This window comes from Euleptes europaea, chromosome 18, assembly GCF_029931775.1.
Source record: "Euleptes europaea isolate rEulEur1 chromosome 18, rEulEur1.hap1, whole genome shotgun sequence".
Lineage (NCBI taxonomy): Eukaryota > Metazoa > Chordata > Lepidosauria > Squamata > Sphaerodactylidae > Euleptes > Euleptes europaea.
Window position 1 is genome coordinate 9,482,868 of NC_079329.1, and position 16,570 is coordinate 9,499,437.

The 16,570-nt window shown below is 55.9% G+C and overlaps 1 protein-coding gene across 1 annotated transcript; it reads right to left on the minus strand.

The window, feature by feature from the left end:
• Positions 1-3,367: 3,367 nt before the first annotated feature.
• Positions 3,368-16,236, minus strand: ARMC5 (armadillo repeat containing 5). Its single transcript, XM_056863490.1, has 6 exons — positions 15,921-16,236; positions 10,197-10,304; positions 7,245-8,085; positions 5,665-6,848; positions 5,210-5,342; positions 3,368-4,160 (listed from the first exon to the last, which is right to left on the minus strand). Exons 1-6 carry the CDS (start codon positions 16,234-16,236, stop codon positions 3,368-3,370), a joined length of 3,375 nt encoding a protein of 1,124 aa, XP_056719468.1.
• Between the last annotated feature and the right edge of the window lie 334 nt (positions 16,237-16,570).

Genomic DNA, 16,570 nt, shown 5'->3' on the forward strand with positions numbered 1-16,570 from the left:
TGCTTTTAACTGAATTATTTTATAATTTTAAACTGTATTTTAAATTATTTACAAATGTTTATGCTTGCTGCCTTGTGGACCCCAATTAGGAGGAAAGCGGCATTAAAAATATTTTAAATAAATAAACATGAAGAGGGCGGCCTAGATACTTGATTCTGATCACCCAGGAGGTTTTGCCAGCAGCAGCGGAAGGATTGCCCGACAGGGCCACTAGTTTAATTTCATCCCCAAGGCAGACATTTGGGGGCTGGGAGAAGAGCTTCCCCCCTTCTTTTGCAAACCCTTTTGAGTTCTTGGATTTCGGGTGCCAAACCGGGAAAGAGACGTGCAGCTGCTGCGTCCAGCAGAGGTCACGAGGGCTTGGGCCAGAGATGGGATTTGGCTGAGAAGCAGCTGGGAAGAGCTGTAATCTCCAACCATGTGAGATGATCTGATTCAGAGGATGTTGACAGGAGAGAAGAAACACAGGATATAAAGATGGCGTGAGCCAAGGAAGCTGGAAAAAGAAGGGATGGAGGCCGGAACAGGGAACGGAATACCTTAGCTACGTTCAAATCACAGCAAATATTTGTCTGGCTAAGGGGCAGCATGGCAGGTGGGAGGGAGAGGAGGTCATCTTCCCATTTCTCTCAAGGGGCAGCTTACCTGCCAGCAGATAACTTTGGGAATGGGTAGGAGTTAAATCAAGCCTGAACTGACCCTAGAAGCTAAATTGACTAAACTGAGGCTATGGTACTTTGGTCACATTATGAGAAGAGTCACTGGAAAAGACGATCATGCTAGGAAAAGTGGAGGGCAGCAAGAAAACACACACAAACAGGAGTTAAGACTGTAAGGAAGGAGTGTTCCTACTTGAAACACAAGAAGCCACTTTATACTGACTGGGAAGTTCAGTGTTGTCTACTCTGGCAGAGGCTCTCCAGGCTCTCAGGTAGATGTCTTCCACATCACCACCTACCCGATCCGTTAACTGGAGATGCCGGGGATTGAACCTGGGACCTTCTGCAAGCCAAGATGCTCTGAACGTCACCTTACCCCCGAAACTCTTCAGTGAGTCAGGCAAGCCTTTCTCCGATCCTCCGCTTTCCCACACGTAATGTGATGGTGGAGAGCCACCGTGGTGTAGTGGTTAAGAGCGGTGGTTTGGAGCGGTGGATTCTGATCAGGAGAACCAGGTTTGATTCCCCACTCCTCCACAGGAGCAGCGGAGGCTAATCTGGTGAACTGGATTTGTTTCCCTGCTCCTACACACAAAGCCAGCTGGGTGACCTTGGGCAAGTCACATTCTCTCAGCCCCACCTACCTCACAGGGTGGCTGTTGTTGGGAGGGGAGGGAAAGGTGATTGTCAGTCGGTTTGAGTCTCCCTTAAATGGTAGAGAAAGTCGGCATATAAAAACCAACTCTTCTTCTTCTGCTGTCAAGCTGCAGCCGACATACGGCAACCCCACAGGGTTTTCAAGGCAAGAGACAAATGGAGGTGGTTTGCCATTGCCTGTCTCTGCATTTTAACGCTGGACTACTGTAGTAGCCTCCCATCCAAGTCCCAAGTAGGGCTGACCCCACTTAGCTTCCAAGATCTGGCTTGCCTGGGCCATCCAGGTCAGGGCCTGCCTGTAATACAGGCACAATAATACTCACCTGGCTTACAGGTGAGTTGTAAAGAGAACAGATAAAGCACAGCATGTAGTGGTTAAGAGCGGTGGTTTGGAGCGGTGGACTCTGACCTGGAGAACCGGGCTTGATTCCCCGCTCCTCCACATCAACGGCGGAGGCTAACCTGGTGAACTGGATTTGTTTCCCCACTCCTACACATGAAGCCAGCTGGGTGACATTGGGCTAGTCACACTCTCTCAGCCCCACCTACCTCACAGGGTGTCTGTTGCGGGGAGAAGTGAGGGTGATTGTAAGCCGGTTTGATTCTCCCTCAAGTGGTAGAGAAAGTTGGCATATAAAAACCAACTCTTCTTCTCTCTCACCCGGCACTAGAGGCAGGCCATTGCCACCGCCAGCCTCTCAGGAAGTGGTTCCTCCCTCCCCCTCTCTCGTTCTCCAGACCATCTGGATGCGGTTAGGAGCTGGCGTTTCCTGCTCTCGCAGTGGAAAGGCTGGGAGGGGAGGGTGGTAGGCCGCCTCTCCATTCCATACAGAGATCCTCAGCTGGCATGCCAGGGGCATCCAGTTCCAGATCTCGCCCGCTAAGTGTTTCGCCAGACACGCAAGCCCCAGCCGCGCATTCCCCTTTCGCATTCAGTTTCCCCACCACCCCCTTGCGCAGTTCCCTCCTGCGCAGAGGGCCATGGGCGATCAGACTGGTTGGTTTGCAGTGCACTGCCTCCAAAATTTGTCCCAGCCATTTGCCGCTGTTGTTTTTGGCGACGTCAAAAACCACATTTACCTTTCACCATTGGTTGCGAGAAGCTGTCTGTCTCTTGCTTACCAGTTCATATAAATAAGGCGAGACCACACGGATGTTTAGAGTATCTCTGAACCTATATTTCTCTATGTACACTGAGAGGCAACAGAGTTCTACCTGCACAACTGAGCCATGCCCCCCATCAGCCTCCAAACTCACAAAGTACCCCCCACAGGCTTCTATTCTCATAGGTCCCAGAGGGAGTGAGTCTAAGTGTTGCATTTTGCAGGATCCTCTGCCTGTTTCAGGATCCTTTAGTTACTTATGCCCTTCTAACATCTTCACTGGAAAGACATCCTCTCGCACGGTGGAGGAGGAATTCCCAGAGCCACCTCCTAGGATGGAGATCCCATCTTGGTGCAGCAGCTGTCCGAGTTCCTGGCGTGCAACTGGGAGCCCCTCTCTTGAGATCCCCCTCCCAGAAAGGGGCCCACCACCCACTTTCCACTGCCGCCACACCCGGGACTACCCAGAGACTGCCATGCACTCCTCCTCTGTTACTGGATGGGAACGTCTCTGCAAATAAAGGGGTGGGGGAGAGGATGCTGCGGTAGACCAGGATTTCAAGCCACACTTGCCAGGGGGCTTTCTCCACCCTTCATCTTAAACCTTCCTTCTGCCACCTTTCCAAGCTTCCTACTACCACCCTTCCGAAAGCTCACTTCCACGTTCTTTCCCCCCCCCCCACGCAGTTGCCTCCTCCGCCCTCCACCTCACACACACAACCTACTTCGCCAAGGGGTATTTACTGCTATTTCCGCCCTCCCCGGGGATGCCCATGTTGAACCTCGTGCCACTACGGGACTAGCCACTGATGCAACGGCCCTTCTCTAAGGATCGCCCTGTTTATTCTTAGTGTTCCTGCTGCAACTGCACATGCATGTTCCACTACAACACTGGTGTTCTGGTTGCGTGTGTGAGACCGGAGAGGGAGGAGACAAGAGTCCAAGCCTTCAGCCCAGCTGCCCCTCAGAACCAGACCCCCACGGGGACTCCAGGACCGCCCTTAGCAGCTCCTCAGCCACGCCACTGGGATTTCCAGCCGATCGGAGCAGTTCGGCCAGCACGGCGGCTTGCTGGGTGGGTTCTGCCAACTCCTGGAGCGCATAGGAGGCGCACCGCCGGAGCACACGGGGCCGGTTCTGCCGCTCGGCCAAGCGGTACACCTCTCCTACGGTCCCAGGGTGCAAGAAGTCCCGACACACCGCGTCATCAACCAGAGACTGGAGGTCAGGGAGGAGATACTGTTCCGCGACAGTGAAAATGTCTTCCGCCAAAGCGAGGGAGAAGGGCACACCCAACACCAGGCAAGGCTTGCCCCGGCAGCCGTGAAGGAAGTGCGTAAGGGCCAGGAAAGGCTCCAGCGACAGGCCGTGGAGCGACACGGTGGTGCGGCACGACTCGGCGAACCCTCCACTCAGCATGGCACAGAAGACCTCGGAGGCGTCACTCACCGCCTGACGCGAGGCGGGCACCACGGTGCCGCCGTCAAGCTGGAAGTGCAGGTCAGCCCTGCCTTCGTCCACCAGGTGGCGGTAAGAACAAGGCGGCGGGGAGTCCAGGCGGGGCCGCTTTAAGGCAGGAGAGGAGGCCCCGGCAGTAGGCGGAGCTTGAGAGCCCAGGAGGAGGGAGAGCGAGTCGGAGGCGTAGAAGATGAAATGGGGCTCCGGGCCTCGCACCAGGGCCCCCAGCAGCAGACGCAAGCCAGAGTGGTCCAAGAGAAGCTTCCGGCAAAGGGAATCCTTCCTGCAGCAGAAGCAAGGGGAGAACATCACACCCTTGGCCTTCACGTTGCTTTGACCCTTTCCTTCCCACCCCACATAAATGTTGGTCCAAAAACACGAAAAAGCACACTGCGCTGACCACACAGAAGAAGAGTTGGTTTTTATATGCTGACGTTCTCTGCCACTTAAGGGAGAATCAAACTGGCTTACAATCACCTTCCCTTCCCCTCCCCACAACAAACACCCTGTGAGGTAGGTGGGGCTGAGAGAGCTGTGACTAGCCCAAGGTCACCCAGCTGGCTTCATGTGTAGGAGTGGGGAATCAAACCTGGTTCTCCTGATCAGAGTCCACCGCTCTTAACTACTACACCACGCTGTGAGAGGATCACACCCTTGGCCTTCATGTTGCTTTGACCCTTTCCTTCCCACCCCATAGAAATGTTGGTCAAAAAGCGCGAGGAAGCACATTGTGCTGACCATGCAGACACGTTCTTCCCAACCTGCCCCCCTCAATCAATGCCTTGGATCCTGTCAAAATTTTCTGCCAATGGAATGGAGGATGAATTCCTAGCCTCCCCTTCCCTCTACAGCCCAAAATGCCCCTCCAAATGCTGCTCCTGGGAGACAGGACACCCCCAAAAATAGCATGGGGGAAGTTGAAAGTCTGCAGCAATAAGGGGGGATTGGTGACCTCACATCTGAAGCAATCCTCCACAGGATCCAACTTAATATAACTCTCACATTCCCGGTACTGCTACCATTTTTTCACACACTTCTCCTTGCCTGTCTTTCCAACTCCTCTCTCGACTAGCGGGTCACTCTCAACCCCTCAGTAAATGTCGAGGAAAGGCTGACTGGTAGTTTTGCTTCTTCCCCCAACATCCAATGCAGGGGATGATCAGCTCACCCTTCCCCGGCCCAGCGTACACCTCCCACTTGAGCACGCTGGCCTCCTTGCCCACTGGCTGCCGTCCTGCGAGAGGAAGCAGCTGCTGCCCCAGAGGGCCACAATGGACACAGCTAGGGCTCCCCCTGCTGGTCCCAGGAGGAAGAGACACTGGTTGGACCTACCTGCAGATTAGGGGGAGGGCCAGAGCACAGGCCACCTGGTCCGACTCGGAGCCCGACAGCAGCATGTGGTTGAGGACTCCCACGCCAAAAGGGGACTCTGCTTGTACGCGCAGGTTCATTATTAGCGTCTCACCTGGTAAAGATGGGAAGGTAGAAGAAGTAAGTCAAATGCTGCAGTGGGCAGTCAGAGCCCCCCTCTAGCTCTTCCCAATTCGATGGTTCTCATTATAATTACCAGCCTCCCTAGTCCTTCCCCCCCTTCCCTGCTGCTGAGCACCACCCCTTCTATACTACCTTGGGGGGTGGTTAGATTCATCTGCTGCCTGCAGATTGCTATTTTGGGGGTTTTAGCGCCATTGAAAGGGGCAAACGCAAGTGAAAGTACCCATGCATAAACAACCCTAGTATCCTGGACCAAGAGGCTGAGGGATGAGACACAGAGAAAAAACACACACCTAACTCCTTGAATCTCCTGGCGTCGTGGTATCCCGCCTCGGCATTCCTTGGCCCCTCGTTGTCCTGTTCAGCAGCAGCGGCGTCAGCAGCCTGCTCCGGCGACACGCCCAGCACCAGCCAGGCCCGGATGAGCGAGGCCCCGAAGGAACGGACGAAGGCCTCCAGGCAGGCGGGGTTGCAGGTGAGGCGGTGCAGCAGCCGAAGGCAGCGGGGCGAGGGGGCGGGGCTCCCTGTGAGATAGCGGAGCAGACCGCGCAGCGCGGTCGGCGTCACCAAGCTGCGGCTGGGATCCTCGGCTTGTGAGAACCGCGAGAGCAGCAGCAGGGCAGAGGCTTCTGGGGCGTGTTCTCTGTCACCCCCGTGGGGACAGAAAGAGAGTGGCAGGGCCAAGGAGAGCAACGGGGACGGGGTCTCCCCAACGGGGCGTGATGTCTGAGGAGACGTGGTGTGCTCAGAGGCTACCCGAAACTTGCCGCGCCGCTTCCAGCAGAAGGTGGGTAGCCTGGGTTCCTCAGGAGAACCTGGGAAGTTCTGAAGGGGGAGCTTTCTGGGTGCCGGACATGCCACTTCTCTACTCGGTGACTTGGCAACAAAGCTGGGCAACGGCTGGTTTTGGTCACCCTTGCTCGGAAGCGATATACTTGGGTGCAGGTTCCCGGCCTCTGGCTCATTCTCATCCATCGCTGGTACAATCTGAGCCGACTGTTCTGCTTCTCCAGCTGCGTTTGCTGAGCTTTCCTCCGGCAATGCCATAACTGGACCCTTCTGCTGTTTATTGGCCTCAACTGCTTCGTGCTCCTTGACCCCCGACAAATCCCCGGTCTCCGGCAAAGGCGACCGTGCTGAACGGAGGCTCCCGGTTTCTTCCGAGACAGACAAGGCAGACGCGGGGAGACTCTCTTCCGGACGCGCTCCATCTCCCTCTGCTGGGTTTACCCACGCAGAAGAGCTCGGCTGTTCTCCGAGCACCAAATCCAGCAACGGGGAGTTCAGGAAGTCAGGGGATTCTGCCCTGGACTGAGTTTTGACCCCCAGTGGGGCGTGGCAGGGCCCCAGGGGCTCGTCTTGCAGTTCCTGGTTGGGGCTGATGCATCCTTGGGCATCCAGGTCAGAAAGGGTTGTGTCAGGGGACCACCGTGGGGAAAGGTCGCCGGGACTGTAGCCTTCAGAAAGGAGCCAGGTCCTGTAGTAGATGCAGGGAGAGAAGACAGAGGGAAAGAAAAGCTATTCAGAAGGAATGATAAGTCAGGGAGAGGAACCAAGGCTTGCTCACACTGCCGTCCACTGGTGAGAATGCAGAAGCGCGGCAAGAAAGTCTGTGTGGCGATTCCACACCACATACAAGAAGCCCCTTTTGGCACGCAGCCCGAAAGGCAACACGTGTGGACGCCACAGGCTTCTCCCTGTTGCTGCCTCATGACTGAGTGAGTGTGTCACAAGGCCCACAGGACACAGGGAAAGAATTATACCCTAAACTGCACCTGCCTGCTATGAGTGTGCGTGTGTGCTTCTAGGCTCTTCTCCGACTCTGCCAACAAACCCGAGCAAAGATGGCCCCCCGACTCAAGACAGTGCTTACCTGAGTCTCTGGAAGCTGGAGGACTCTGCTCCGGGCATGGCCTGCTCCCCACGGCGCCCCTCTGTGGGGAAGTCAAAAGAGGCAGCATCTCTCTCGTCTTCCGGTTCCTCGGCCTCTCCTTCAGCCTCCTCTTGCTCCTGGCCGCTCCACTGGCCCTGGGCCGCCAGCCTCCCCACCAGCAAAGGCACCAGCCCCCTGGCCTGCAGGATCTCCAGGGCCTCTTCGTCATACAAGAAAGCTACGAAAGCCACGACCACGCGGGCGTGGAAGGAACCGTGGCCTCGGTCCCGCAACAGGGAGAGCAGCAGCTCCAGCCCCCCAGCCTCACGGATCCGGCTCCTGTTGAGCGCCTCCCGGCAAAGCAGGCAGAGGGCTCGCACCAGAGAATGGAGGGAGGCCCTGGGCGCTCCGGTGCCTCGCCGCCTTTTGATCTCGGCCACCAGCACTTCCACCCCGCCAGCATTGCCCACAGCCGGCCGCAGCACGCCTTGCAGGCAGAGGTTGGCCAGGGCCGCCAGGGCCGATTCCCGCACCGCCTGCTTCTCGTGGCTCGCCAGGGTCACCAGGGGTGCCACCCCGCCCCCCAGGCTCAGCTGCTCGGCGCACTCCCAGCTGCAGCCCTTGGTCAGCTCGAGGAGGGCCCGCACGGCTGCCACAACCAGGGCGGCGTCATCCGGGGAGGAAGTCAGGCGCTCGGCGATGGGCCGCACCGCCCCCTGCTGGGCCAAGGCGAGGCGATGGGCCGGGGTGTCGGCCAGGTACCTCACCGCTCGGATCACGCTCTGCAAACACTCGCTGTCCTGGGAGGTGGTGAGGATCTGGATCAACAGGGGCACAGCTCCTGCAGTGGGGTGGTGGGGAGGGATTTGAAGAGAGGCCAAAGGAAAACAATTAGAACATAAGAAAAGCAGTGCTGGACCAGACCCAGGCCCATCAAGTCCAGCAGTCTGTTCACACAGTGGCCAACCAGGTGCCTCCAGGAAGCCCACAAACAAAATGACTGCAGCAGCATCCTACCTGTGTTCCACGGCACCTCATATAATAGGCATGCTCCTCTGATCCTGGAGAGAATGGGTCTGCATCATGACTAGTATCCATTTTGACTAGTAGCCATGAATAGCCCTCTCCTCCATGAACATGTCCACTCCCCTCTTAAAGCCTTCCAAGTTGGCAGCCATCACCACATCCTGGGGCAGGGAGTTCCACAACTTAACTATGTGTTGTGTGAAGAAATACTTCCTATTATCTGTTTTGAAACCCTACAGCTTCAGCAGATGACCCCGCTTTCTAGTATTATGGGAGAGGGAGAAAAGCTGCTCCCTGACCACTCTCTCCATACCATGCATAATTTTATAGATCTTTCTGAATTCAGGCATTCCAGCAGCGGGGTCTCCTATCCCTCACATTGCAGGTCACCCACAAGTGTCTCAACCAGCCTGCTGCATCTCCCTACATCCTCCTCCCAAAACCAGGCTCTCTTTTGCTGCCACCCCTGGTGCCTCCTGGGATGAGAGCAGTAAAGACAGAGGACGACGCCTCAAAGGTACCACTGTGGGTCTGCCCAGCTAATAATAATCAAGTAACTTTGCTGCCACACGGTCCTCTTGGTTACTAGGGACCACTAAATAGACCACCCTGACATGGATGGCCCAGGCTGGCCCAATTTCATTAGATCTCGGAAGCTAAGCAGGATCAGCCCCGGATGGGAACCCACCAAGGCAGTCCAGGGTTGCTATGAAGAGGCAGGCAATGGCCAACCACCTCTCTATGTCTCTTGCTTTGAAAAACCTACAGGGTCACCATGTTAGCTCCAACTTGATGGCACTTTCTGCCACCACTAAATAAATCACGGCCAACGCAAGCAAAGATGGGAGTCCAAATTATACCCCATCAGAAGTAGAACCCCCTAGGTCTACCTTGTAAATGTCTTAACCAGGACTCCTTCATTATTCCTTACAGGATTATATAGAAGTCCCCAAGTGAACACCAACTGAATGTTATTTGGAATCTGAACTGAGAAGTGGGGAGCAATCAACCTCCCTCCACCAATGATCTCTGGCTGGTTTCAAACAGCAGCCTTCTGCACAGGGTTCGAACTCCCAACTTCTCCAGTTATAGCAGAGAAAATGTCATTTTCTAGCATGATGCGTCCCACCACAATAGTAAGCCCACCACACCCTGGAGCTGCTTAACGTGTCACAAAATTGAGCACACACAAACCCATATGTAAAGCATCGGGGCTGAGAGAGCTCTAAGAGAGCTGTGACTAGCCCAAGGTCACCCAGCTGGCTTCATGCGTAGGAGTGGGGAAACCAACCCAATTCACCAGAATAGCATCCGCCGCTCATGTGGAGTGGGGAATCAAACCCGGTTCTCCAGATTAGAGTCCACCACTCCAAACCACCACCCTTAACCACAACACCACGCTGGCTCTCCAGCGATAATCAGTTATCGAACTAAAAACACCAAATCATTAAAACACGGCAGCATCATTACCCCCACATTGCAGAGACGGGCTGGGAGGCTTCTGTAAGACCGCCGAAGCAATCCACCGCTGGGGCGTCATTCGAACCAAGGATATCTCGGCTCCGACATTTGGCCTCCAAGCTTTGCCAGAAGGCTACCAGTCCCCCAAGGTCTGGCTGGGATGCCATGATACGCAAACCCACCTCAGTCCCATTTGTGGAAAAGAGGAGCGCTTCATTACGGAAGAGGCCGATAATTCCCTCGCAGCGAGGTATTTCGCAGCCCGCATTCCCGGTTCTCCAGGCAACTTCCTTCCCGTCGAACAGAAGGGTGCTGAAGAGGCTGCCCGTTGCTCCTGCCTTCACAGAGCAAGGTCACACCACCGGAGCACTTTGTACAGACAGAGTCAACCCCGAGCCCTCCAACCCCTACCCCAGATGCTTCATTACCCCCCCTCCTGGCCCCGAATGCCGCCCCGCTTTCAACCTGCTTCATGGATGGCCTGGCTGTTCTCAGTGTCTATAGCCAAGTTGCCGAGGGCCCGAGCTGTTCGATTCTGGATGCTTTCCACCGCGAGAGATTTCAGGACGGTCACTGCAAGCACAAAGAATGCGGGGAGGAAGGAGGGGAAGAGATGATCCTGTTATAAAACCACAGGTGGCTGTCTTTTTCTCCCCCACCCCACCAGCTCTAGTCGGGAGCAGCTGCATATGGAAGGCAGCTTTTCCCATTCAGTCCAGCCCATCTTGTACCAACTGTAAACCCGTTGGCCGAGCATCACGGTCTGGTGTTCTGTGCTCTATGGCAGGGGTCCCAAACCTTTTTGAGCCTACAGGCACATCTGGACTTCTGACACGGCACGGTGGGCGCAGCAACGATACGGCTGCTGCAAAATGGCTGCCGCAGGAGGTGGAGCTAGCCACAAAATGATTTCCACAGCTTAACTTCAGTAACACAATGCAGATCCTTGTGCTGTGGTGGCAGCTGCTGCCGAAGCAACATTTTTTAAAAATCTGCACAGCTAATCAGATCTCCAATAGTCAATCAGAAGCCTTGCCGGGGCAAAAGCCCTACCTGTGTGTGTGTGATAAGTGCCGTCAAGTCGCTTCCGACTCATGGCGACCCTATGAATCAAAGTCCTCCAAAATGTCCTATCCTTGACAGCCTTGCTCAGATCTTGCAAATTGAGGGCTGTGGCTTCCTTTGTTGAGTCAGTCCATCTCTTGCTGGGTCTTCCTCTTTTCCTGCTGCCCTCAACTTTTCCTAGCATGACTGTCTTTTCCGGTGACTCTTGTCTTCTCATAATGTGACCAAAATACAATAGCCCTGCCTACCCCCACCCAATTCCTAAAAACACTTGGTGGGCGCCAGAAAAGGTGTCAGCGGGCATCATGGGACTTACAGGCACCACGCTCAAGACCCCCTGCTCTACGAAGTTAGTTTCATGTTGGTAGCCATGTTGGTTTGCAGTAGAACAGTTAGATTCGAGTCCAGTAGCACAGAGATCAAGACTTTAAGAGTAAAAGCTTTCGAGAGTAAAAGCTCCCTTGGTCTCTAATGTGCTACTGGACTCAAATCCAGCAATGCTCTGCAGTATCTGATATCTCCCACATGGCATCGACACCCTTTACTTCACAATTACATAAGAGATTTTGCTACTGCTGGGAAACAGAAGCCGTGGCTCGGCGGCCACGCTTTACATGCAGACGGTACTAGGTTCAATCCCGGGTACGTGCAGTTAAAGGGATCTCAGAGAGCCGACATCAAGAAAAACTTTGCAGCACCGCCCGTTACAAGTGGAAGGGTCTAAAGGCAGCCTCATGCACAGGCCGCGATCTGCCACTCAAAAGCCTCAAGGAGGACCACCATCGTGTCCTTCTGAGAAAATGCCAATCTCCATACAGTCGCTCATGTAATTGCAAGCCTGCCCTGATGACAGCCCCGCAGCCTAGCCTAGAGGAAGGGCCATGAAAAAAGTCAGTCCAAAAAGGAAATACCAAGAAGAGTTGGTTTTTACATGCCAATTTTCTCTACCCCTTAAGGAAGAATCAAACCGGCTTACAATCACATAGAATCATAGAGCTGGAAGGGGTCATACAGGCCATCTAGTACAACCCCCTGCTTAATGCAGGATCAGCCTAGACTAGCATCCCTGCCTAGAGCATCCCTTCCCCTTCACACAACAGACACCCTGTGATGTAGGTGGGGTCAAGAGAGCTGTGACTAGCCCAAGGTCACCCACCCGGCTTCATGTGAAGGAGTGGGGAAACAAATCCAGTTCACCAGATCAGAGTTCACTGCTCCAAACCACCACTCTTAACCACTACAACCACACTGGCACTACACCAAGAGGGGACAGGACTTCCAAAGTATTTTGGATGGTTTTAAAACAGCCACCTAGTTAGCCAAAAAAGGCTGTGGCACACACCCAGGCAGGCAGGCAGAGTACAAGTCCAGACATATTCTCAAGCTGCATCCCATAAAAACGAACGCTGCCGTTTCAAAGCGTTCTCCTCTAAAATGGACACAAGTCCAAGTTGCGTTTCCCAGCATTTCCCAAGCATGCGCTGGGCCGGATTCCAGAACATCCCCGCAAGGCTTTAACCGGGCCTTGTCTGAAAATCCTTGGGACCGTCAGACGATACGCCGCCATGTTTCTGCCACCGTCCGTGAATTCCGCTGGGCAAAGTCTGACATTCCCACCTGGCCAACCCTCGAGGGCTTTTCAGCGCAAGGCGGGCTTAAAGGTTACATCATCTCACCTGAGCGGGCAGAGATGCCTCCCGCCCTAGGCAAAGGCACCCCCCCCAAAAGAAAAAACACCCTGCTTTTCAGGCCGGGAGGAGATTATTCTAGAATTAACCCCCACCCAGTACCAAGAAATCCACCTTGGCCCAAATGACAGGCCAGATTGCAGGCCCACACTTAGCAACCAAAGCAGCTACATCCAGGAGAAAAAGACCGTCCCCAGTCCTGACCCCATAAATTTGAAAGTCACAAGTCTAAACCCCTCAAATTTCAGGGGGTCCCAAAGCCCTGCTCCTCAAATCCCAGGGGGGAGTCTCGAGTCTAGACCCCTCAAATTCCAGGGGGTCTTGAGTCTGGACCCCTCAAATTCCAGGGGGGGTCTCTAGTCTGGACCCTCAAATTCCAGGGGGTCTTGAGTCTGGACCCGTCAAATTCCAGGGGGGGTCTCTAGTCTGGACCCTCAAATTCCAGGGGGAGTCTCTAGTCTGGACCCTCAAATTCCAGTGGGTCTTGAGTCTGGACCCTCAAATTCCAGGGGGTCTCGAATCTGGACCCCTCAAATTCCAGGGGGGGGGGTCTTGAGTCTGGACTCAAATTCCAGGGGGGGTCTCTAGTCTGGATGCCTCAAATTCCAGGGGGGGTCTCTAGTCTGGACGCCTCAAATTTCAGGGGGGTCTCTAGTCTGGACCCCTCAAATTCCAGGGGGGGGTCTTGAGTCTGGACTCAAATTCCAGGGGGGGGGCTTGAGTCTGGACTCCTCGAATTCCAGGGGGGCTCTAGTCTGGACCCTCAAATTCCAGGGGGGGTCTCTAGTCTGGACCCCTCAAATTCCAGGGGGGGGTCTCTAGTCTGGACCCTCAAATTCCAGGGGGGTCTCTAGTCTGGACGCCTCAAATTCCAGGGGGGGGGTCTCTAGTCTGGACCCTCAAATTCCAGGGGGGTCTCTAGTCTGGACCCTCAAATTCCAGGGGGGTCTCTAGTCTGGACCCTCAAATTCCAGGGGGGTCTCTAGTCTGGACGCCTCAAATTCCAGGGGGGGGTCTCTAGTCTGGACCCTCAAATTCCAGGGGGGTCTCTAGTCTGGACCCTCAAATTCCAGGGGGGTCTCTAGTCTGGACCCTCAAATTCCAGGGGGGTCTCTAGTCTGGACCCTCAAATTCCAGGGGTCTCGAATCTGGACCCCTCAAATTCCAAGGGGGGGTCTTGAGTCTGGACTCAAATTCCAGGGGGGGTCTCGAGTCTGGACGCCTCAAATTCCAGGGGGGGTCTTTAGTCTGGACCCCTCAAATTCCAGGGGGGTCTCGAATCTGGACCCCTCAAATTCCAGGGGGGCTTGAGTCTGGACCCCTCAAATTCCAGGGGGGTCTCTAGTCTGGACCCTCAAATTCCAGGGGTCTCGAATCTGGACCCCTCAAATTCCAGGGGGGGGTCTTGAGTCTGGACTCAAATTCCAGGGGGGGTCTCTAGTCTGGATGCCTCAAATTCCAGGGGGGGTCTCTAGTCTGGACGCCTCAAATTTCAGGGGGGTCTCTAGTCTGGACCCCTCAAATTCCAGGGGGGGGGTCTTGAGTCTGGACTCAAATTCCAGGGGGGGCTTGAGTCTGGACTCCTCGAATTCCAGGGGGGCTCTAGTCTGAACCCTCAAATTCCAGGGGGGGGTCTCTAGTCTGGACCCCTCAAATTCCAGGGGGGGGTCTCTAGTCTGGACCCTCAAATTCCAGGGGGGTCTCTAGTCTGGACCCTCAAATTCCAGGGGGGTCTCTAGTCTGGACGCCTCAAATTCCAGGGGGGGGTCTCTAGTCTGGACCCTCAAATTCCAGGGGGGTCTCTAGTCTGGACCCTCAAATTCCAGGGGGGTCTCTAGTCTGGACCCTCAAATTCCAGGGGTCTCGAATCTGGACCCCTCAAATTCCAAGGGGGGGTCTTGACTCTGGACTCAAATTCCAGGGGGGGTCTCGAGTCTGGACGCCTCAAATTCCAGGGGGGGTCTTTAGTCTGGACCCCTCAAATTCCAGGGGGGTCTCGAATCTGGACCCCTCAAATTCCAGGGGGGCTTGAGTCTGGACCCCTCAAATTCCAGGGGGGGTCTCTAGTCTGGACCCCTCAAATTCCAGGGGGATCTCTAGTCTGGACCCTCAAATTCCAGGGGGGTCTCTAGTCTGGACCCTCAAATTCCAGGGGGGTCTCTAGTCTGGACGCCTCAAATTCCAGGGGGGGGGGTCTCTAGTCTGGACCCTCAAATTCCAGGGGGGTCTCTAGTCTGGACCCTCAAATTCCAGGGGGGGTCTCTAGTCTGGACCCCTCAAATTCCAGGGGGGGGGTCTCTAGTCTGGACCCTCAAATTCCAGGGGGGTCTCTAGTCTGGACCCTCAAATTCCAGGGGGGTCTCTAGTCTGGACGCCTCAAATTCCAGGGGGGGGTCTCTAGTCTGGACCCTCAAATTCCAGGGGGGGGGGTCTCTAGTCTGGACCCTCAAATTCCAGGGGGGTCTCTAGTCTGGACCCCTCAAATTCCAGGGGGGGCGTCTCTAGTCTGGACCCTCAAATTCCAGGGGGGTCTCTAGTCTGGACACCTCAAACTCCAGGGGGGGTCTCTAGTCTGGACCCTCAAATTCCAGGGGTCTCGAATCTGGACCCCTCAAATTCCAAGGGGGGGTCTTGAGTCTGGACTCAAATTCCAGGGGGGGTCTCGAGTCTGGACGCCTCAAATTCCAGGGGGGGTCTTTAGTCTGGACTCCTCGAATTCCAGGGGGGTCTCGAATCTGGACCCCTCAAATTCCAAGGGGGGGGTCTTGAGTCTGGACTCAAATTCCAGGGGGGGTCTCGAATCTGGACCCCTCGAATTCCAGGGGGGGTCTCTAGTCTGGACCCTCAAATTCCAGGGGGTCTTGAGTCTGGACCCTCAAATTCCAGGGGGGGTCTCGAATCTGGACCCTCAAATTCCAGGGGGGTCTCGAATCTGGACCCTCAAATTCCAGGGGGGTCTCGAATCTGGACCCTCAAATTCCAGGGAGGGTCTCTAGTCTGGACCCTCAAATTCCAGGGGTCTCGAATCTGGACCCTCAAATTCCAGGGGGGGTCTCTAGTCTGGACCCTCAAATTCCAGGGGGGTCTCGAATCTGGACCCTCAAATTCCAGGGGGGTCTCGAATCTGGACCCTCAAATTCCAGGGGGGGTCTCTAGTCTGGACCCTCAAATTCCAGGGGGGGTCTCGAATCTGGACCCCTCAAATTCCAGGGGGGGGTCTCTAGTCTGGACCCTCAAATTCCAGGGGGGGTCTTGAGTCTGGACCCTCAAATTCCAGGGGGGGTCTCGAATCTGGACCCCTCAAATTCCAGGGGGGGTCTCTAGTCTGGACCCTCAAATTCCAGGGGGTCTTGAGTCTGGACCCTCAAATTCCAGGGGGGGTCTCGAGTCTGGACCCCGCAGAGCCCCCCTCCCCCCTCCCCCCTCCCGGACTCACCGAGGGGCGGGATGCCCCCGAGCTCGCGCACCTGGGCGCGGCTGCCCCCCTCGGTGCAGCAGTTGCCCAGGATGCTGAGGGCCAGGTCGAGGGTGCGTCGCGGGCGGGGGGCGCTGGCCAGGACCCCCAGGAGGGGCCCCAGCCCCCCGCGGCTCCTGAAGCGGCCGATGCCGCCGGCCTCCTTGATGTGCTGGGTGCGCAGGGCCAGGAGGGCCCGGCCCAGGCCCGGCTCCGTCCCCTTGCGCAGCTGGGCCAGGCAGTGGCTGAGGGAGCCGGCGGGGGGCACGACCCCGCCCTTCGGAGCAGGACCCGCCATCTTGGGAGAAGACCCCGGCCCGCGGCGGGGGGAAGGGGGCCGAGGCGTCAAAGCGGCCCGGCCCCCGGGGCACTGTGGGAATTGTAGTTCTCCCCCGGTAGAGAGAGAGACTGAGGAAATGACTACAAGTCCCGTCACGCCGCCAGCGGCAGGGCCGCGGGGAAAGGATGCGCCGGTGCATGACGGGAGTTGTAGTCCCATTGTCGTCGTTTATCTACGGCTGCCCGGAGGGCCCAGGCTAGCCTGATCTCGTCAGATCTCAGAAGCTAAGCAGGGTCAGCCCTGGTTAGTGTTTGGGTGGGAGACCACCAAGGAAGACCAGGGCTGCTGTGCA

Bases quoted from the DNA above. Each gene is read 5' to 3' on its own strand.
- ARMC5 (XM_056863490.1), bottom strand. From the start codon at position 16,236: ATGGCGGGTCCTGCTCCGAAGGGCGGGGTCGTGCCCCCCGCCGGCTCC. The intron at 6,849-7,244 runs GTAAGCACTGTC...CATCTACTACAG, and splicing joins TCCAGCTTCCAGAGACTCAG to GACCTGGCTCCTTTCTGAAG. The intron at 5,343-5,664 runs GTGTGTGTTTTT...CATCTTTACCAG, and splicing joins CAGGAGATTCAAGGAGTTAG to GTGAGACGCTAATAATGAAC.